This window comes from Sus scrofa, chromosome 1, assembly GCF_000003025.6.
Source record: "Sus scrofa isolate TJ Tabasco breed Duroc chromosome 1, Sscrofa11.1, whole genome shotgun sequence".
NCBI classification, from domain to species: domain Eukaryota; kingdom Metazoa; phylum Chordata; class Mammalia; order Artiodactyla; family Suidae; genus Sus; species Sus scrofa.
The window spans coordinates 169,508,683-169,527,488 of NC_010443.5; the positions used below are offsets into that span (position 1 = coordinate 169,508,683).

At 34.3% G+C, this 18,806-nt stretch overlaps 1 protein-coding gene across 21 annotated transcripts in view; it reads right to left on the reverse strand.

Annotated features, from left to right (window-relative positions):
- MYO9A (myosin IXA) overlaps window positions 1-18,806 on the reverse strand; it is a 226,744-nt gene that overhangs the window by 138,655 nt on the left and 69,283 nt on the right. For all 21 annotated transcript variants that reach the window (XM_021100912.1, XM_021100896.1, XM_021100965.1 and 18 more), the window contains 4 exons: window positions 17,685-17,801; window positions 13,286-13,420; window positions 4,511-4,632; window positions 1,281-1,422 (listed from right to left, as the gene is read on the reverse strand). In XM_021100912.1, coding sequence (XP_020956571.1) covers window positions 1,281-1,422; window positions 4,511-4,632; window positions 13,286-13,420; window positions 17,685-17,801 — 516 coding nt within the window. The remainder of the gene's footprint in view (window positions 1-1,280; window positions 1,423-4,510; window positions 4,633-13,285; window positions 13,421-17,684; window positions 17,802-18,806) is intronic.

Genomic DNA, 18,806 nt, shown 5'->3' on the forward strand with positions numbered 1-18,806 from the left:
CCTACTAATTTCACCAATACCAAACTCCTTTAACTTGCTCTAGAAGGCCAGAAGAATTAACTTGCTGTCCATTCTCCAAAGTCATTTCAAGTCACCATCTCTTGTTCACTATAATCTAGTAACACTGGCCTAGTTTTTAATTATTTTAACATATTAAATTCTTTCCTATTTCGTGGCCTATAATATTCATCAACCCAAACCCTCACCGAAGTAATATTTACTTCAAGTCATCTCATGGTTCTTTTATTCTCAAAATTTGAGTTTCCAGAGAGGTGCCCATGAATCCGAAATTCAAAATCCACCATTTCACGACGTTCTCTCACAGAACACATTCATTTATACACACAGCCCCATTTATCTACTTTAAACACAGACACACACACACATGCATATATGTATATGTGTGTATATGTATGTATATACAGAGCTAGGAACGTGTCTGCTAATTTATTACCAAGTCATTCCAAACACCAAGCAACAGGGCTTGATACATGTTCTGTGTTCAATAAATACACCCTAAATAAATGCATCAGTGATGAATGAATGAGTGACTTTAGTTCTGACCCTCACTTCAAGATCTAGGACAAAATATATTGCTCGCCATTTTCCACATCATCATTGCTTTGCTTAGAAAATTACCATTTCTTTTTTTCTATTTTTATAATGATTTTTATTTTTTCCATTAGAGCTGGTTTACAGTGTTCTGTCAATTTTCTACTGTACAGTAAGGTGACCCAGTCACACATACATGTATACATTCTTGAAAATTATCTTAAGTGGCAGGCTTAAACATTAAGTGGTTGAAGGGTAATGGGCTCATTGATTACAAATGAGGAGTGGGCAAAATTACGAAGATTCTTTTTTACAGGAGTTAGAGTTTAGACATGTTCATTAGGAGTACTAGCTCACAAATACTCAATGATACATGAAGACGTGAAGCCTATGAGGCCTCAAGGATGTAGAGAAAAGAAAAATTCAACTAACCATGTAGATGAACTAGTTAAAGACATCATACTATGGAACCTATCATTTCAGATCTAAAAAGGCTATTATATGTAAAATGGACTGACATCAATTTTAGTTTTAGGAGGAAACCAACAAATACACCACCTAATGACAGCGGAATACTTCAAAGGAGAATATGAATTTTAGTAGCATCCTTTATAAAATATCTCCAACTGTTATTGATCAGCTACAAAGAGGGTAGTGTGACAGAGACAGTTATATAGTTAAGAACATTCCTCTGATCTAAAGGCATATTCAATGAGAAAATTACTGACCTTTACCCCATATTTTACTTTCCCGGCATAATGCTTTATGATGAAAGCAGGCTCCATCACAGCTGGAAATTCAATGTAAGAATTCTCTTCATGTTGATGCTTAAATTTGTCTAGGAGTGTTTGATTTGTAGCCTGTGGAAAGCTGATTTAAAAGTAAAAATAAAAACACTCAAGAAAGATGCAACAATTAATACAGTCTTCCTAAAAAGTAATTATAACTACATTGCCATCTAACACATGTAGCAAATTACAAAGAGTTTCACTTAAATTACCTAATTTGATTCTCTCAACAAGATTTAAAAAATAAGTAAAGTCAGGACTGGTATTCCTATTTTGTAGATGAGAGGGCAAAAGTTTTGATTTGCCCAAATTTACACTTTGCATGTAGCAGAACTGAGAGACATCATAACTCAGTCTTTAGATATTTAGCTTAAGTTGTAATGTGCTGTTCTACCATAAAACTCAAAGGACAATAAAAACCAAATAATATGTTGTTTGGAGTCAAGAACTTGCAAAAACGGAATGATCTCTCAATTTGGACAGGTCCTTGAAATCCACAGTCATTTTGTGTTTTTCCTGAATGTATAAATAAAGTTTCGATCCCCAGCCCAGGAACTTCCATGTGTCATGGGTGCAGCCAATTGAAGAAAAAAAAAAAAAAAAAAGGAAAAGAAAGTTCTTCCTTACATTGAGCCAAAGTCTGTCTCCCTATAATTTCTGGCCATGTGGATTAACCCCAGAAGCTTCAGCAACTGACCAGGCAAAGACGGTCTTTGTATAAGATGTGTATTCAATGAAATTTTACTTAAAAGACTAACAGACCAGAAAAGATGCCTTTGTTCATATTTTAATTATATATCCATTAGCTCTGTTGCTGCTCACAACAACTATAAGATATACAGCAGACAGCTTTATAATTTAAACATCATCATTGCCTTTTTGCATGCAAGAAAACTGAGGACCAAGGATATTAAAAGATTTGCCAGAGTTCCCATTGTGGCACAGCAGAAACAAATCCGACTAGGAACCATGAGGTTGCGGGTTCGATCCCTGGCCTCCCTCAGTGGGTCAAGGATCCGGTGTTGCCATGAGCTGTGATGTAGGTCGCAGACATGGCTCAGATCTGGTATTGCTGTGGCTCTGGTGCAGGCCGGCAGCAACAGCTCCGATTCTACCCCTGGTCTGGGAACCTACATATGCCATGGGTGTGGCCCTATACAGACAAAAGCCAAAAAAAAAAAAAAAAAAAAAAAAAAAAAGATTAAAAGATTTGTCAAGTGTAGTTAATAGAGCTGGAATACAATCCTGAACTTCTTACTCCAGAGCCTAAGTATTTTGGTGAAGCTATTTATAGGACAATACTTGAAAGCACAAGCTTATTACTCTGCCTTCTGTATCTATGTACTTGTTTTTGTTTGGTTTATTCATTTTCTTGTTGTTGCTGATGTTATTTGTTTTTTATATACCAGAGGGGAAGGAGCAGGGGGGAAGGTGAAATTGGTAAAAGGGAGCAACTGTATGGTGAAAGATTTAAAATAAACATTTGGTGGTGAGCACACTGTAGGGTATACAGAAGTAGAAATATAATGTTGTACACATGAAACATAACATTATAAATCAATGTTACCTCAATAACAAAGGAAGACAAAAGCTCGGGTAAAATAAGAAATAAAAGTTTATTTAGATAGAGATATCTGGAGGTTTTGGATTTCAAGTCCAACATTTACTATATATGTGATCTTTTTCTTGAATTGTTTAAATTTTCTTTTTTCTTTTTGCTACTATAAAACAATTTAAACAAAAAGAGCTGCTTACTATTTCAATATCAACCACAACGGTTCTCAACACTAAATATCAAAATCACCTATGACACTTTCCAAAATAAAATACACCAGAGGTAATAAGGTATACAATCACACCCGACAATTTTATAAGAGATAATGTATTTTTCATGACAGAAAGAGCAATACAAGAACTTTTATAACTTTGGACATAAAATTAAAATTTTTTTGTGTCAGCTGCATTTTAAATAATTTAGATTAATGGAAATAGGCCAGTGATAGAGTGGATAGATATAACTGTTAGCAGTTATATCTAATATATTTTGCATTCTGCTATGTTACTTTATAATTCTATGTAGCCATTCTCTGTTTATGGCATATTACTAAGGTGAGATATAATTTACCATACATATTTTGAGAGTAAAAGCAGGCACCTTTAATAACTAAAGTGAACAAAAGGCATAAACTTAAAGACTGTCACATGCAAACCTGATATATGGTCATCCTATGACAGTAAATGCTCAATATTTTATATCTTAGTTCAATGGGTATAATATTAAGCTAGGAAACAGGTAACCTAATTCAATTTCTAAATATTTTACTAAAGAATCATAAAAAAAAACAGACACATTATCACTTTTCCAACTCTAGATCTGTCATCTCTTAGGATAATTTAACTATGAATAATACTTTACAAAGCACTGAGAACACTCTGGAGGATGCTATATGAAGCTTTATTCCTGAGGCATATATATATTTGGTATATTGAACAGTATTATCAAGAGATGGCAAGAATCTAGCATATGTTGCCACTTATAACCTGCAGTGCCATGGCAGATACTACTAATCTATTATCTTTTCTGCTAAACATGAAAACTGCAAACACATCTCACATATAAAACTTAATTCAAAAAGAAAGGAACAGAGTTCCCATTGTGACCCAGGAGGTGAAGGACCCAACATAGTCTCCATAAGATTGCTAGTTCAATCCCTGGCCTCCCTTAGTGGGTTAAGCCTCTGGTAACGAAGGTCACAGGTGCACCTTGGACCTGGTTTTGCCATGGCTGTGGCATAGGCCTCAGCTGCAGCTCCAATCTGACCCCTAGCCTAGGAACTTCCATATGCTGCAGGTACAGCCTTAAATAAAAATAAAAATAATTTTAAAAAGAAGAGAGGAATAAACAATAAAAACAAAAAATAAATATATGCCAACAAATTTAACATCAAATTGACTCTGTAGAAGAAATCTGGAAAAACTCAGAGCAAAAATGAGTTCAGTAGTGAGGTCCATTCAATTTTCTGAGAAATACACAAACAGTAAAAAAAAAAAAACACATGCAAGGGAAACTTTAGTGCTTTACTTAATAATGTTATGAAGAAAGTTTAGGGCTTAAGAAGACATTAAAAGTCAAAATGGCCAGTAACAAAATTAAAAAGAATCATACTCACTTGCTTTCTTCATCCAATAGATGGAGGAGTCCTGTTGGTTTCTTGCTAATAAGACTTATGCAACAGGTATTATCAATATAATCAATATTGTGCCAGCTGATACCTTCAGTTCTATATTCCTCCTGTAAAATAAATTAACAATTTATTTCCTTGTAGAAAATAACAGGTATATGAGAATAAGGACTAAGAAGTTTTTTAGCAAGATTAAAACAGCCTGAACTTCTCTCTTTTAAATCATTAATCCACATAACAAAAGAATATACAATTTCAGTTGTATAAAATCTTCATAAAGAGTATGTATTTCTTCTTTTAAAAGTACATGCAATCACATTTTCTTCTTAGAATCATATTTGTGATTCCACTCAGATGAAAATTTAGGGCTGAATTTGCTGTAGCCATACTACCTGATGACTGCACTAAGGAAAATATAAAATAAAAAAGCCTAATTGGAGTTCCCATCGTGGCGCAGTGGTTAACGAATCCGACTAGGAACCATGAGGTTGAGGGTTCGGTCCCTGCCCTTGCTCAGTGGGTTAACGATCCGGCGTTGCCGTGAGCTGTGGTGTAGGTTGCAGACGCGGCTTGGATCCCGCGTTGCTGTGGCTCTGGCGTAGGCCGGTGGCTACAGCTCCGACTGGACCCCTAGCCTGGGAACCTCCATATGCCGTGGGAGCAGCCCAAGAAATAGCAAAATAAATAAATAAAAATTAAAATATAAATAAATAAATAAATAAAAAAGCCTAATTTTCCATGACTCTAAGCCATCAAAAAGAACTCTCTGTTGGATCATCAACAATGAATTTAGTAAAACAATATCTAGAGAAAATGGAAAATCATCACCTCCAAGTGATCACTGATATAAATTATACAGGATTCATACTACTGAACTTTGGCAAAATAAAACATTTCTCAAAAGGGAGAGGGGGTGGTTTCCCAAATTCCAAGACTAAATAAACTCAAAGCTCACACACTGAGCAACTATTCACAACTCTCTTATGAAGCCCTTGTTTCTTCCTCAATCTCTGTACTGGGAAATATTCTTTTATTCATCTATCTGATGCTTTTACTTTTTCTTTTTAGGGGGAGAGGGGATCATTCCTGAGGCATGTGCAAGTTCCCATGCCAAGGATCAAACCCATGCCACAGTGCAACACAGCCCCTGCAGTGACAACGCTGGATTCTTAACCTGTTGAACCACAAGAAAACTCCTGCTTTTACTTTTGCATTGTTAGAAAGATGCTGCTGAGAATAAAAAAAGTTTCTATATTACAGTGATATTCAGACACCAAGTAAATATCTTATTCACCTGATGGTTTTAGTACTCACTGATTACACTTGCATAATTGTCTGCAAATATGGAGGTTTTGTAAAATAGTGATTTTAGCAATTTTATCATTCTTTCTTATATTATCATATGCTTCTAAAGAAAAAGTGGAAAGTCTTTTTCATTTTAGTCATTCTGGTGAATGCTTAGGAGTATTTCATTATGGTTTTAATTTTACTTTCCCTAATAAGTGAAAAATCTTTTCCTACATTTACTTCTCATTTGGATATCCTCTTGAGCCTATGTTCATGATAAAAATTCTTAGAAAACATCTTTGCCTTATTCTTAATCTAAGGGGGAAATCACTCAGTCTGTTTCCATTAACTATGACATTAACTGTTGGTATTTTGTAAATGTCCTCTGTCAGGAAGTTCCTACCTATACCTAACTTACTAAGGGTTTTGTTTTAATAAAAATGAATATTTAATTTTATCAATTTTTTTTATATTTCTGTCTAGATCACCATGAGTTTTTTCTTGTTTTGTTAACAGATGAATTTGATTAGTGATTAGATGTACCACATACCAGTAAAAACTCCATTTGGTTCTGATGTATTCCTTTTACATATCTTGCTGGATTTAGTTTGCTAATATTTAGAATTTTTAAATCCACATTTATGAATGAAATTAACCTTAATTTACACTTCTAATAATATTGTAACATATTTAGGTTTAAATCTTATTCTGGCGCCCCAAAAGTGTGTTGAGAACTATCCCATTTTTTTCTATTCCATTTAAGAATTTACATCCAACTGAAAATACTTCTTTCAACAACGGTGCTATTTTGACTTTATGGAAGGTTTTAAATTAACATATTCAATTTCCTTAATAGTTATAGAACTGCACTTTATTTCTTATGTGTCAACTTTGAAAAGTTTTGTCTCATATCATTTATTTTATTTTTTGCTTTTTAGGGCCATACCTACAAAATAGGGAGGTTCCCAGGCTAGGGTTTGAGTTGGAGCTACAGTTGCTGGCCTGCACCACGGCCCCTGTAATGCAGGATCCGAGCCATATCCGAGACCTACAGCACAGCTCATAGCAACACTGTATCCTTAACCCATTGAGTGAGGTCAGAGATCAAATCTGCAACCTCACGGATGCTAGTCTGATTTGTTTCTGCTGCACCACAAAGGGAACTCTCAGTCTCATGTCATTTGATAAGTTTGCTTACAGACGAAGTTGTTTATTGTATCCAGCTACTTTTTAGAATGTGTAGGATCCACACTAATATCATCTTTACCACTGGAATTCTATTTATATCCCTCTCTGTCTTTGTCTATCTGTCCCTCTCTCCCATGAATTTCTTGAGGGGTTAATAGTCACTTCAAAGCATTAGTTTTGACTTTGTTGATGCTCTCCCATGATATATTTGTTTTCACTTTAATTTTCTTTTTTTTTATTATTTTTTTCTTCCCATTCTTCTTTGGTTTAGTTTGCTGATCTTTCTCGAATTTGCTAAATCATTGCTCTTAAAATTTCCAAGAGCTATAAAAATTTCCCCTAAGTAAATCTTTAGCCACATTACTTTGGTGACTAAAATACACCTTCAGTGGAATTCCCAGGTGGCTCAGCATGTTAAGGGTCCAGTGTTGTCACTGCTATGGCTCGGGTTACTGCTGTAGCAATGTTCGATCCCTGGCCCGGGAACTTTTGCATGCCACAAGCACAGACAAAAGAAAAAAAAATACACCTTTAGTCACAAGTTTTATTACATAACATATTAAGTTCAATATATCTTCTAATTTTTTCAATCTCAATGCTATTTAGAAATTCATTTCTTAATTTTTAATTGTATTTTCTAGTTGTCTTTTCTTGGTTTCTGATATAACTTCAACAAGTTGTATTTTCTAGTTGTTTCTGATATAACTTCAACAAGTTGTATTTTCTAGTTGTCTTTTCTTGTTAGTTTCTGATATAACTATTGAGATCTGTGTGATTTCAATCCTGTGAAATAAAATAAGGGTCAAATTTCACAGTATATGAGCAAATTTTGTAAATTTACAGTTATCTATTTATGTCAAATTAGTATTTTGCTTTTAAAATATTCTATGTCTTTATTTGATAGAGGCCTCAGACTCAGGGAAACTGGTATTGTGAGGTCAAGGACAAGCAGGACTAGATGCCCACAAAAGTACCCATCCAATCCTCTAGGGGCTTTAAATCTTCTGTATCCTTACTGATTTTTTGTCTGCTTACTCCATCTAATCAGCAAGGTATGTTAAAATGTTCCACCAAAACTGCAGAATGTCTTTACAGTTTTATCAATTTTTGTTTTATATACTATTAAGGCTATACTACGAGGTATCTATAAATTTGGAGTTGTATATTTCCTGATTTGAACTGATCCTTTTAGCATTACCAAATATTCTTTTCTATCTCTAGCAATGTTTAAAGTATGATATTAATAGTTATATCAGTTCCTCTGTTTTTATTAAAGTTTGCTAAAGTTTTTTCCATCCTTTTACTTTTAACCTTTCTGTATCCTTATATTTAAAGAGTCTCCCTTAGAAGCAGCAATTCAGTTTTATTTTAGATCCAGCCTATCTTTGGCTTATTGTGGGAGTAGTTAGTCCATTTACATTTAACACAATTGCTGGTATTGGGGAGTTATATCAACCATCTTACCATTTGTTATCTGTCTTGCTTTCTTGGTATTGCTTTTATTCCTTTTTCTTGCTTTCTTTTGTGTTACTAGAGTTGTTTTTACTTCGTCTGCTCCCTATATTAACTTGAAAGTTTTATATTCTTTCACTGCTTAGTAGTTATCCCAAAATCATTACACAAATTTTTTTAAATTATCAATGTCTAACAGAGAAAAACAATCACTTGGCATTTAATACACAGATCTTAGAATACTTTAAAGTCCATATATCCCTTCCTGACTTAAATGCTATTGTACTCAGGTGTTTCAGTTCTAAATAAACATTAAACTTCAAAAGATATTTTTATCTTTGTCTAATTTTGCTAATATTCATTTAGATTCACCTACATTCTTACAATGTTCATTGCTTTTCATTCCTTCCTACATCTCTAATTGACAATGGAAGTAGTTTAGTAATTGCCCAAATAACATAGTTCAGTTTTAAGGACAATATACCACTGCCTTCTGGCATCCACTGTCTCCTCTGAAAGACTGGCTTCCAATCTTACTGTTGCTTCTTTAAAGGTACTGTTTTACTTCATCTCTGGCTGCTTCTCCAATATTTTTTTCATAGTTTATTACTTGGCTGTATTTGTTTTTAATCGTGCTTTGTGTTCTTAGGGTTTTGCAAATGTATGCTTGTTGGATTTGTTTTGTGTCTTAATTTTGGAAAATTCTCAGCCATTATTTTTTCAAATACAGCTTGCATATTATTCTCCTTCATGTACATCTTTCCAGAATTCCTATTATACACTTTAGACCTTTTCACTATCCCCCACATATCTCTCACACTGTTTTTTTTGTTTGGTTTTGTTTGGTTTGGTTTTGTTCTTGTGCCATTTCTTGGGCCGCTCCCATGGCATATGGAGGTTCCCAGGCTAGGGGTCTAATTGGAGCTGTAGCCACCAGCCTGTGCCAGAGCCACAGCAACATGGGATCCGAGCCGCATCTGCAACCCACACCACAGCTCATGGCAACGCCGGATCCTTAACCCACTGAGCAAGGCCAGGGATCAAACCCGCAGCCTCATGGTTCCTAGTCGGATTCGCTAACCACTGAGCCATGAAGGTAACTCCAATACACTGTTTTAATTTTCCTTTTTTTACCATTATTCATTGGGCTGGTATTTCTTCAGGCCCATCTTCCAAATCACTCATTTTCTCCTAAGCTGTATCTAATTAAGTGTGAAAAACTAGTATGTTCTTAATTTCATTCTACTTTTTAGTTCTAGATTTTCCTATATTTAGATTTTTTTTTAAGTTTGAAGTTCTGTAATAAAATTATTATTTAAAAAAATTTCTTGAAACCGGGAGTTCCCACTGTGGGTCAGTGTTAACAAACCTGACTAGTACCCATGAAAACTTGGGTTTGATCCCTGGCCCTGCTCAGTGGGTTAAGGATCTGGCATTGCCATGAGCTATAATGTAGGTCTATATGTATATATATCTGTATGACTTAGATCTGGTGTTGCTGTGATCATGACATAGGCCAGCAGCCACAGCTCTGATTCAACCACTAGCCTGGGAACATCTATGTGCTGTGGGTGTGGCCCTAAAAAGACAAAAAAAAAAAAAAATTTCTTGAAACCATTGTTACTTTAACATTCATGTTTGATAACATCACTATCTGGATACCCTATGGTATAATCTATTGTCTCATTCCTCTTGGTTTTTATTTATCTTGGGTTCCCTCATTGTGTGCCTTAAAAAGATTAAAAAAAAAAAAAAAAACTTCTCAGTTAAAAAAACTAAGCACTAGATTCATATATGAAAAATCATAAAGATAACTTTAGCACTAGGATGATCTTTTCTTCTGCCGGAGACTGAACTGGCTGTTGGTAGGTGGCAAAGAATACTGGAAATTCTATACTATTTTCACCCAATCAAGAACTGACTATTTTAAACTGGGCTTCAACCCCTATGATGTCTGCTATATTTCTGGTTTACCTTTACTCTAAGATATAACCATTTGAGATTTTTGACCTAAAACCTATGAAAGTGGCATGGGTGCTCCTCCTTGTTCTTTAATCTTGAGAAAACCTTTTTTGGCTTTTCAGATTCTCAAGCCTGACTATTTCAGAATCTGGCAGCCCTCTACCAAAACAGAAATAGCTCTAGGAACAAAGCAGTCCTGAATGCTAGGCTCATCTCCCAGGCTTTCCTTCTTACATATCTAAGCCCTGTTAAAACTTCACTTATTTGAAGGTACTCCAATGCTTTTAAATGTACTGTGTGCAGTTTCTTAAGGTGTTCTGCAAGACAAGTTTGGTGAAAACGCCTTAGTCTGACATCCCTAGAAGTGGGAAAAACAAAAAACAACACACTAGATATGAACTCCACAAAAAAGATTCTTGAACTCTAAATTTGCTATCTTCAATTCCTAGCACAGTGTCAGATACACAATTGTTATTCGATTTACTGATGAATCAATGACCTAAAGAATAATTCTGAGCAAGTAAAGGAAATAAGAAAAGAGCAGTATTACAAATGACAACAGGAAAGAGATTTTCAAATGACAGAAGCCTCATTTGGTCTGTTTCTTATTCCACATTATCTCTACTGATACCTTGATTCAGGATTCAGAATCATTCACCCATATTACTTCAACTGGCTCATGGATTATGTCCTTCTCTCTGGTTCACTTCTCTTCAATCTGTCTTCCACAGTTCTAATTCAAATCCTCCGCTAAATATACTTTAAATAGCTCCTCACTCTCCGAAAGAATTCTAATCTTCTCTGTACAATTCTCTGACCCTTGGCTATTTCATCAAACATACCTCCGTTCCTGTCTCCATCTTTATATCCTATATACTAGCTATATTGAACTATTTCCAGTTCATCAAAATTGCCATGCTCTTTTATGCCTCACAGTTTTAAAGATATTGTTACCTTTGTTTAAAATATCTTTTCAGTGTTGATGGTCTGGTGAGCTCAACTTTCTATTCAAAACCACATTCTAGAATCACCTCTGAGAAATCGTTACAATTTTCAGAAAGTTTTAATCAACTTCATCCGTTAAATCACTACTTTACCTTATATCTGATTATAATATCTATAATCCTGCATGGCAGTTACTACATCACTCTCTCTTTCTATGGGATATACACCAATTTGGGGCAAAATTTAGAAGTAAATTTCAGTAATCAAGATTTTCAAATTGTTTCCTCCCAAAGCATCTTTGGTATTTTTTTATTTCTATCTTCTTTTTCACAAAAATTTATCTCCTTAACTAATTCTGTATTCAATTGACTTCAACAAATAGTCACTAGGTACCCATCTCCTACTAGTGATAAACAAATAAATAAAACACTTGATATTTAAATTGCCTTAAATATTTTATTCCCAGAAAATCCATTTTGAGTAGAAAAACATGGGGAAGAGAAAGGAAGACTAAAATAGATGGGGTGCGAAGAGTACAAAATCTCTAAGCTTTCCATAAATTACACCAAAAGCATACCCATTACATCACAAATGATAGATGAAAATACTGAAATTTAAATGGAAAAAAAAAAAGATAGACCTTAGAATCTATATCTTCTGATGATTAATTCCACCACAATGCCCACAATTATGATATACAGGGTAGCAAATAAATGAGGATCACCCACTCCCTAGTTTTGAATACAGTTTCCATAAACTGTAAGGTTTTATTTTTACGTATGTTTTAAGTAAGTAAGGTTTTATTTTTACATATATTTTTATATAAGGTTTTATTTTTACATATGTTTTTAAGTAAGGCATCCATGTCTAATCTAGACTTCCAGAAAAGGTAAGACTAACTTCAGTTCACAATAAGAGAACACCTTTCTGGATTTCCCACTGTGGTACAGCAAGTTAAGGATCTAGCACTGTCTCTGCAGCAGCACAGGTTTGATCCCCGGCCTGGCACAGTGGGTTAAGGATCCAGCATTGCTGAAGCTGTGGCAGAGGTTGCAGGTGAAGTTCAGATTAAATTCCTGTCCCAGGAACTTCCATATTCTGCAGGTGTGGCAGAAAAAGGGGAAAAAAAAAAAAAAGAGAGAGAAGACTTTTCTTCTTCAAAAGTAATTCAACCAGTCTTTTGCTTAATGGTTCACAGAGCAACTGATACTCTGCTTTGAAAAATAGTCAACAAAATGCATTCTTCTACCTCTCCAACACACACACCCATTTGCAGGAGATAAAAATACTAATTCAGCATGATCTAGTTAAAACAACAGTGGATTAAGTAAATATACAAATCCTAGTTCAGCTTTTGGTTAAAAGTAAGAATTATAGAGCTAGAGTATTAAGGTTTGAGTATAGACTTTAATCATCATCTGTAACACCAGAATAAAAATAGCATCCACCTAATAGTAAGCACTACATATATGTCAGGGGATATTATAATAAATAATACTACCTTTTACCAGCTCTAAGGGACTAGCTAAAAGGTTATGTGTTAAAAGCTTTAAGGATTCATCAAACTTGCTAGGACTAATATTGTTTCTGCTAATATTAATCAGTCCTTACAATCCATTAATTAACATAGAGGTACTTAAAGCCAAGAAACCCATGCATTCTCTTTTTCAAAAGTCCAGTCAAACAAGCACATATTATTGAATCTACTTCAGGCCTATTAAACAAAAAAGAAAACTCTGTTATGATAAGGCCCAAAATCTATGCTCTCTTTTGTCATTTGCTGATATAAAGACAATAATGTTTGTATTGAAATTCAACACTTATAATATTCATCGTTACTATGACTCAAAAACATATGTATATATCTGAAGGTGGGGGTGTGGTGAGGAAGTGGGAAGGGAGCAAACATACACACATTCAGGTACTCACTTGCTCCAATTTAAAGATATGCTGATTAAAGTAGTGCTGTAAACGTTCATTAGCAAAATTAATACAGAACTGTTCAAAGCTGTTATTTTCATAATCTTCAAACCCAAAAATATCAAGAACACCAATGGACAAAGTCTGTGAAACAGGAAACAAATATGATTAAAAAATGATGTTCAAATTTATTTCATGAATAACATTAGCAATATAAGTAACAAAATGTTTGAAGTTCTTCAATATCAGCAGAGTGGAAAATTCGGGGGGGGGCAGTGTTCAACTAACATATGCCACAAGTAAAAAGCATTTTAGTAATCTTTATCTTCATCTTTTTCTTGTTACCTTTTTTTTTTTTTTTCCTTCCTTTCTAGGGCATATGGAGGTTCCCCGGCTAGGGGTCCAATCAGAGCTACAGCTACCAGCCTATGCCACAGCCACAGCAACATCAGATCTGAGCTGGGTCTGTGACCTACACCACAGCAACACCAGATCCTTAACTCACTGAGCAAGGCCAGGGATCGAAACTGCAACCTCATGGTTCCTAGTTGGATTCATTTCCACTGCGCCATGACGGGAACTCCTCTTGTTATATTTATTATTAAAAAACATCCAAAATTTTAACACAGGTAATTCACTGATTACTTTACAGAAACATACAAAGCAGGGTTAATGGATGCTCAACCTCATTAAGTCCCTAAAATCCAAGAAACAAGGGAAGTGAAAAAACAGGTTATTGAGAAGTCAAAAGGTTACTTAATTAAAGCAAGGTTACTCCCAGCTATGCCTGGTTATACCAAGAGGACCACTCATTTTTCCTAGTTTGACTTCTATATTCCAATAAAATTCTGCTGTAAGAACCGAGCTAAGAAGTATGTTTAATCAGTCTCATGCAAGCTAGAAATGAGAGTGAATACATGGTTTATTGAACTTAAAACTGTAAAATTTTTTATCAGAAAAAAAAACCATGTGAGACTTACGACACATAGTTCTGAAACAATTATAGCAAAAAAAAAAAAAAAAAAAAAAAAAAAAAAAACCAATCCCTTCTTGATCCTCAATTTCTGCTAAGTCAACAACACTCAAATCTTCTTAGCTGTTTGATATAGAATAAAAATGTAAAAAATGTTTCTTCTTCTATTTCTTGATATTTTACTTCCAGAAATTATCTTCTGAGTTCTTATGATGGATGACAAAGATTCATTTCTACTACCCCAAACCAACATTTTTCTCATCACTCCATTTCATCCTTAAAATACAGTTGTATGACAATTTTTTATTAAATGAAAATAATTTTCTCCACTAGTACTAAGAGAGATATTCGGCAAACTGATGTAATAAGTGATAAACAGTAAGAGATTTTTAGCAAAATTAATACAGAGTATTAAGAGTCTCCATTAAGAGTATTAATTCTGCTGAATAATTGTAAGCCCTTATGAAAAATAATGATACTAAAAAATAAGTCAACTTGGGAGTTCCCGTCGTGGCGCAGTGGTTAACGAATCTGACTAGGAACCATGAGGTTGCGGGTTTGATCCCTGCCCTTGCTCAGTGGGTTAATGATCCGGCGTTGCCGTGAGCTGTGGTGTAGGTTGCAGACACGGCTTGGATCTTGCGTTGCTGTGGCTCTGGCGTAGGCCGGGGGCTACACCTCCGATTCGACCCCTAGCCTGGCAACCTCCATATGCCGCTGGAGCGGCAAAAAGACAAAAAAAAAAAAAAAAAAAAAAAAAAAATAAGTCAACTTGGTAAATTAGGTTACAAAAAATCAACTTTGGTACAACCACTATGGAAAACAGTATGGCGGTACCTTAGAAAACTAAATATAGAACTACCATATGACCCAGCAATCCCACTCTTGGGCATCTATCCGGACAAAACTTTCCTTGAAAAAGACACATGCACCTGCATGTTCACTGCAGCACTATTCACAATATCCAAGACATGGAAACAACCTAAATGTCTATCGACAGATGACAGGATTAAGAAGATGTGGCATATATACACAATGGGATACCACTCAGCCATAAAAAAGAACAAAATAATGCCATTTGCAGCAACATGGATGGAACTAGAGACTCTCATACTGAGTGAAGTAAGTCAGAAAGAGAAAGACAAATACCATATGATATCACTTATAACTGGAATCTAATATCCAGCACAAATGAACATCTCCTCAGAAAAGAAAATCATGGACTTGGAGAAGAGACTTGTGGTTGCCAAGGTGTAGGGGGAGGGAGTGGGATGGACTGGGAATTTGGGGTTAATAGATGCAAACTATTGCCTTTAGAATAGATAAGCGATAAGCTCCTGCTGCATAGCACTGGGAACTATATCTAGTCACTTATGATGGAGCATGATAATGTGAGGAAAAGAACGTATATACGTATGTGTGACTGAGTCACCTTGCTGCACAGTAAAAAACTGAGAGAACAATGTAAACCAGCTATGATGGAAAAAATAAAAATCGTTTAAAAAAATAATAAATAATATTGATTTTCTACCTGTGGCTTACTCAAAGTCTAAAAAAGGTCAGTAAGGGCAATTTTACACTTAGGACAGTAAGATTAAGTAATAAAGACGACATTGCTAGTCAGTCTAAAAAGGTAGACTATTTCATAAAAGTTGTTCAGAAATAAAAATGGATATGAAAATATTAAAGGTAAATATCTAAAATTATTAAAAAACAAATCCCAACTGGAAGAAAAATATAAACATAATCATGAACATAAAAATTAAATTCTAACAGTATGAGAATAAATATCTTATAATCTTGGGCTGGAAGAGCCCTTCCTGTTTAAGAATAAAATAAACAAATAAAACCCAGAACAAAAAAAGGAAAAGAACGACAGAATTAACTGCACAAAATTTTAAAATATATGGGCTCAAAAACATAATGTAAAAAAATCTTAAAAGTCAAGAGAAAATATTTGCAATGCATTAGCAAAAACTTTGAGTCTCTACAATATCCAGAATGACTCGTAAAAAGAAATAACAAAAGAACAAAATGAACAAGTTAAAAATAGCAAAAATACATAAATAAATAATAAAATAAATGAAATAAGAAAAACAGGGGAAGATACTGAACCTTCATCTATCATTGAAAAGAGTGGTAATAAAATAGTCCTTATTGGACTAAAAGACAAAAATACTGATAATATCCAATGTGTGTAAAAGTGTAGAGAAACAGGCACTTTCATACATTACTAGTCAAGTGCAGTCTTTGCGTCTTTTTGAAAAACAATTTAGCAGTAGCGACCAAAATTTAAAAAAAAAAAAAGGAAAAAAAATATATCTCCTTAAATCCAATAATTTGTTTTGAGGATTTTATCCTAGAGAAATGTGCACAAAGAATAATTTGTTATATCATCATTATAACACTAAAACAAAGTAATATATCATTAATGGTGGGAATTTATGGTATACATGCATACAATAAGATATCACAAAGTTATGAGGTCCAGATATATTCTGAGACATAAGTTGGTTAAAAAAAAATACAAACTAGAGGAGTTTCCCATGTAGTGCAGCAGAAATGAATCCAACTAGCAACATGAGGTTGCAGGTTTGACCCCTGGCCTCACTAAGTGGGTTAAGGATTCAGCATTGCTGTTAGCTGAGGTGTATGTCACAGGCACAGCTCAGATCCCGCATTGCTGCGGTTGTGGCATAGGCCATCAGCTGTAGCTCTGATTCAACCCCTAGCCTGGGAAACTCCATATGCCATGGGTGCAGCCTTATAAAGAAAAAAAAAATACAAACTAGAAACAATACAGATAGCATGACCCCATTTTTAAGTTTAAAAGCAACTCTGTACACATGCATCTGTAGGAATATAAGTATCTAAGAAAAAAAGCGCTGAGAGCACAAGTAATGTTTAGGTCACTGAAACTATTCTGTATGACAATATAATAGTGGATACACATCATTATACACTTGCCAAAACTTATAGACTATGCAACTCAAAGACTGAACCCTAATGAAAACTATGAAGTTTAGTTAACAGTAATGTATCAATACTGGCTCACTAATTATAACTAATGTGCCACACTAATGTGAGATGTTAATAAAAGGGGAAACTGTATGTTGAGGGAGGGAAAGAGGAATGTGGGAAATCTCCATATTTTCCACTCAACTTTTGCGTAAAACTAAAACTGCTCTAAAAAATAAAGTTTATTGATTAAAAAAAAAAAGAAAGAAGGAAAAAGCCCTGGAAAGACAGAGAACAGTTTCCCTGGATAGGGTCACAGAAACAGAAATAAGGAAAGAAATAGCAGGAATATTGATAAAAGGTCGTACTTACTTATTACTCTATATAATTCTTTCTTTTTAAATTTTCACATTAACCATTTTATTAAAAGTTTTTTTTTCAGGAAAAATATATAATAATAATCCAATGTATGTCTACCTTGTTGTTTTGCTCCAAATCTTTACTATTCATAAGTGCATGATTAATTCGAAAAACTATCCAGTCAAACAGGGCACTATATAAAGACTTAGCCATGGAGTTCCTCACTGTCACAGCCTGGAGGGAAAAAAAAAAAAAAAAGTTACGATTCCAAGCAAAAATGGCAACAGTCTAAGATCCTATAACAAAGTGTTTTTCTCTCATTCAAGAAAGAAAGTTTATTATCCTGAATTAGAAATTAATTTTTCTCTCAACTTAAACAGCCTATAATTGAAGTTTTCTATACATACTCATTAATTTAATCCAACTCAGGGAATCTAGGATAAAACTGCCATGAAAAATAAAGGAAACAAAATGTAGGTCACTTAGTTCAAAAGAGTTTTACTGAAAATACATTTCACTTAGTAGGGAAGGTAATAGGAAGTTTATAAACAAATCAATTTTGCCAGCTAAAGTGGGGAAGAATATTCCAGGAATAGAAATAAATCTGTTAGTAAAAAGGCATCAGTTATCTGTGGAATCCTAGCCAGACTCTTAAAACATAATCTTAATACCACCACAATTACATTCCTGGTTGTCTTCGGCTTGTCATCCACAGTAACCTCTATAATCTCTCCATCCCCAAGCAGTAACAATTCTTTCATGACGTATGTGACTTATTTTTATCCTCACTTCAAGCTTTCACTAGTTTATCAAAGCTGTCTGTACTATCTGCTCAACTTTTCTGTAAGTCTGAAATTGTTGTAAAAAATAAAGTCTATTACTTGAAAAATCCAACATTTAGAAGGTACTACAACCAAAAAGAGGGATGAGGGGGACATATACCTTAGACAAATGAATCCTAGCACTTAAAAGAATACAAATCCTAATGATTTACATATTTATTCTCTACAGACTTATTCTGAAGCTTATATGTCAAGTACGTATTTATATCTAGGGTCTTAAGTTTAGAGGAAGTAGAGAGTAATGATTAATAGCTAAACTATCTCCCAGTCCCAGTTTCTCTACTTATTCTAGCTATTTCACTTTGGTCATGTTACTTAAACTCTTATGCTACAGCTTATACATTTGTAAAATGGATATAAGACAGTTAGATGATGAATGAATTTCTTGGGGAAAAAA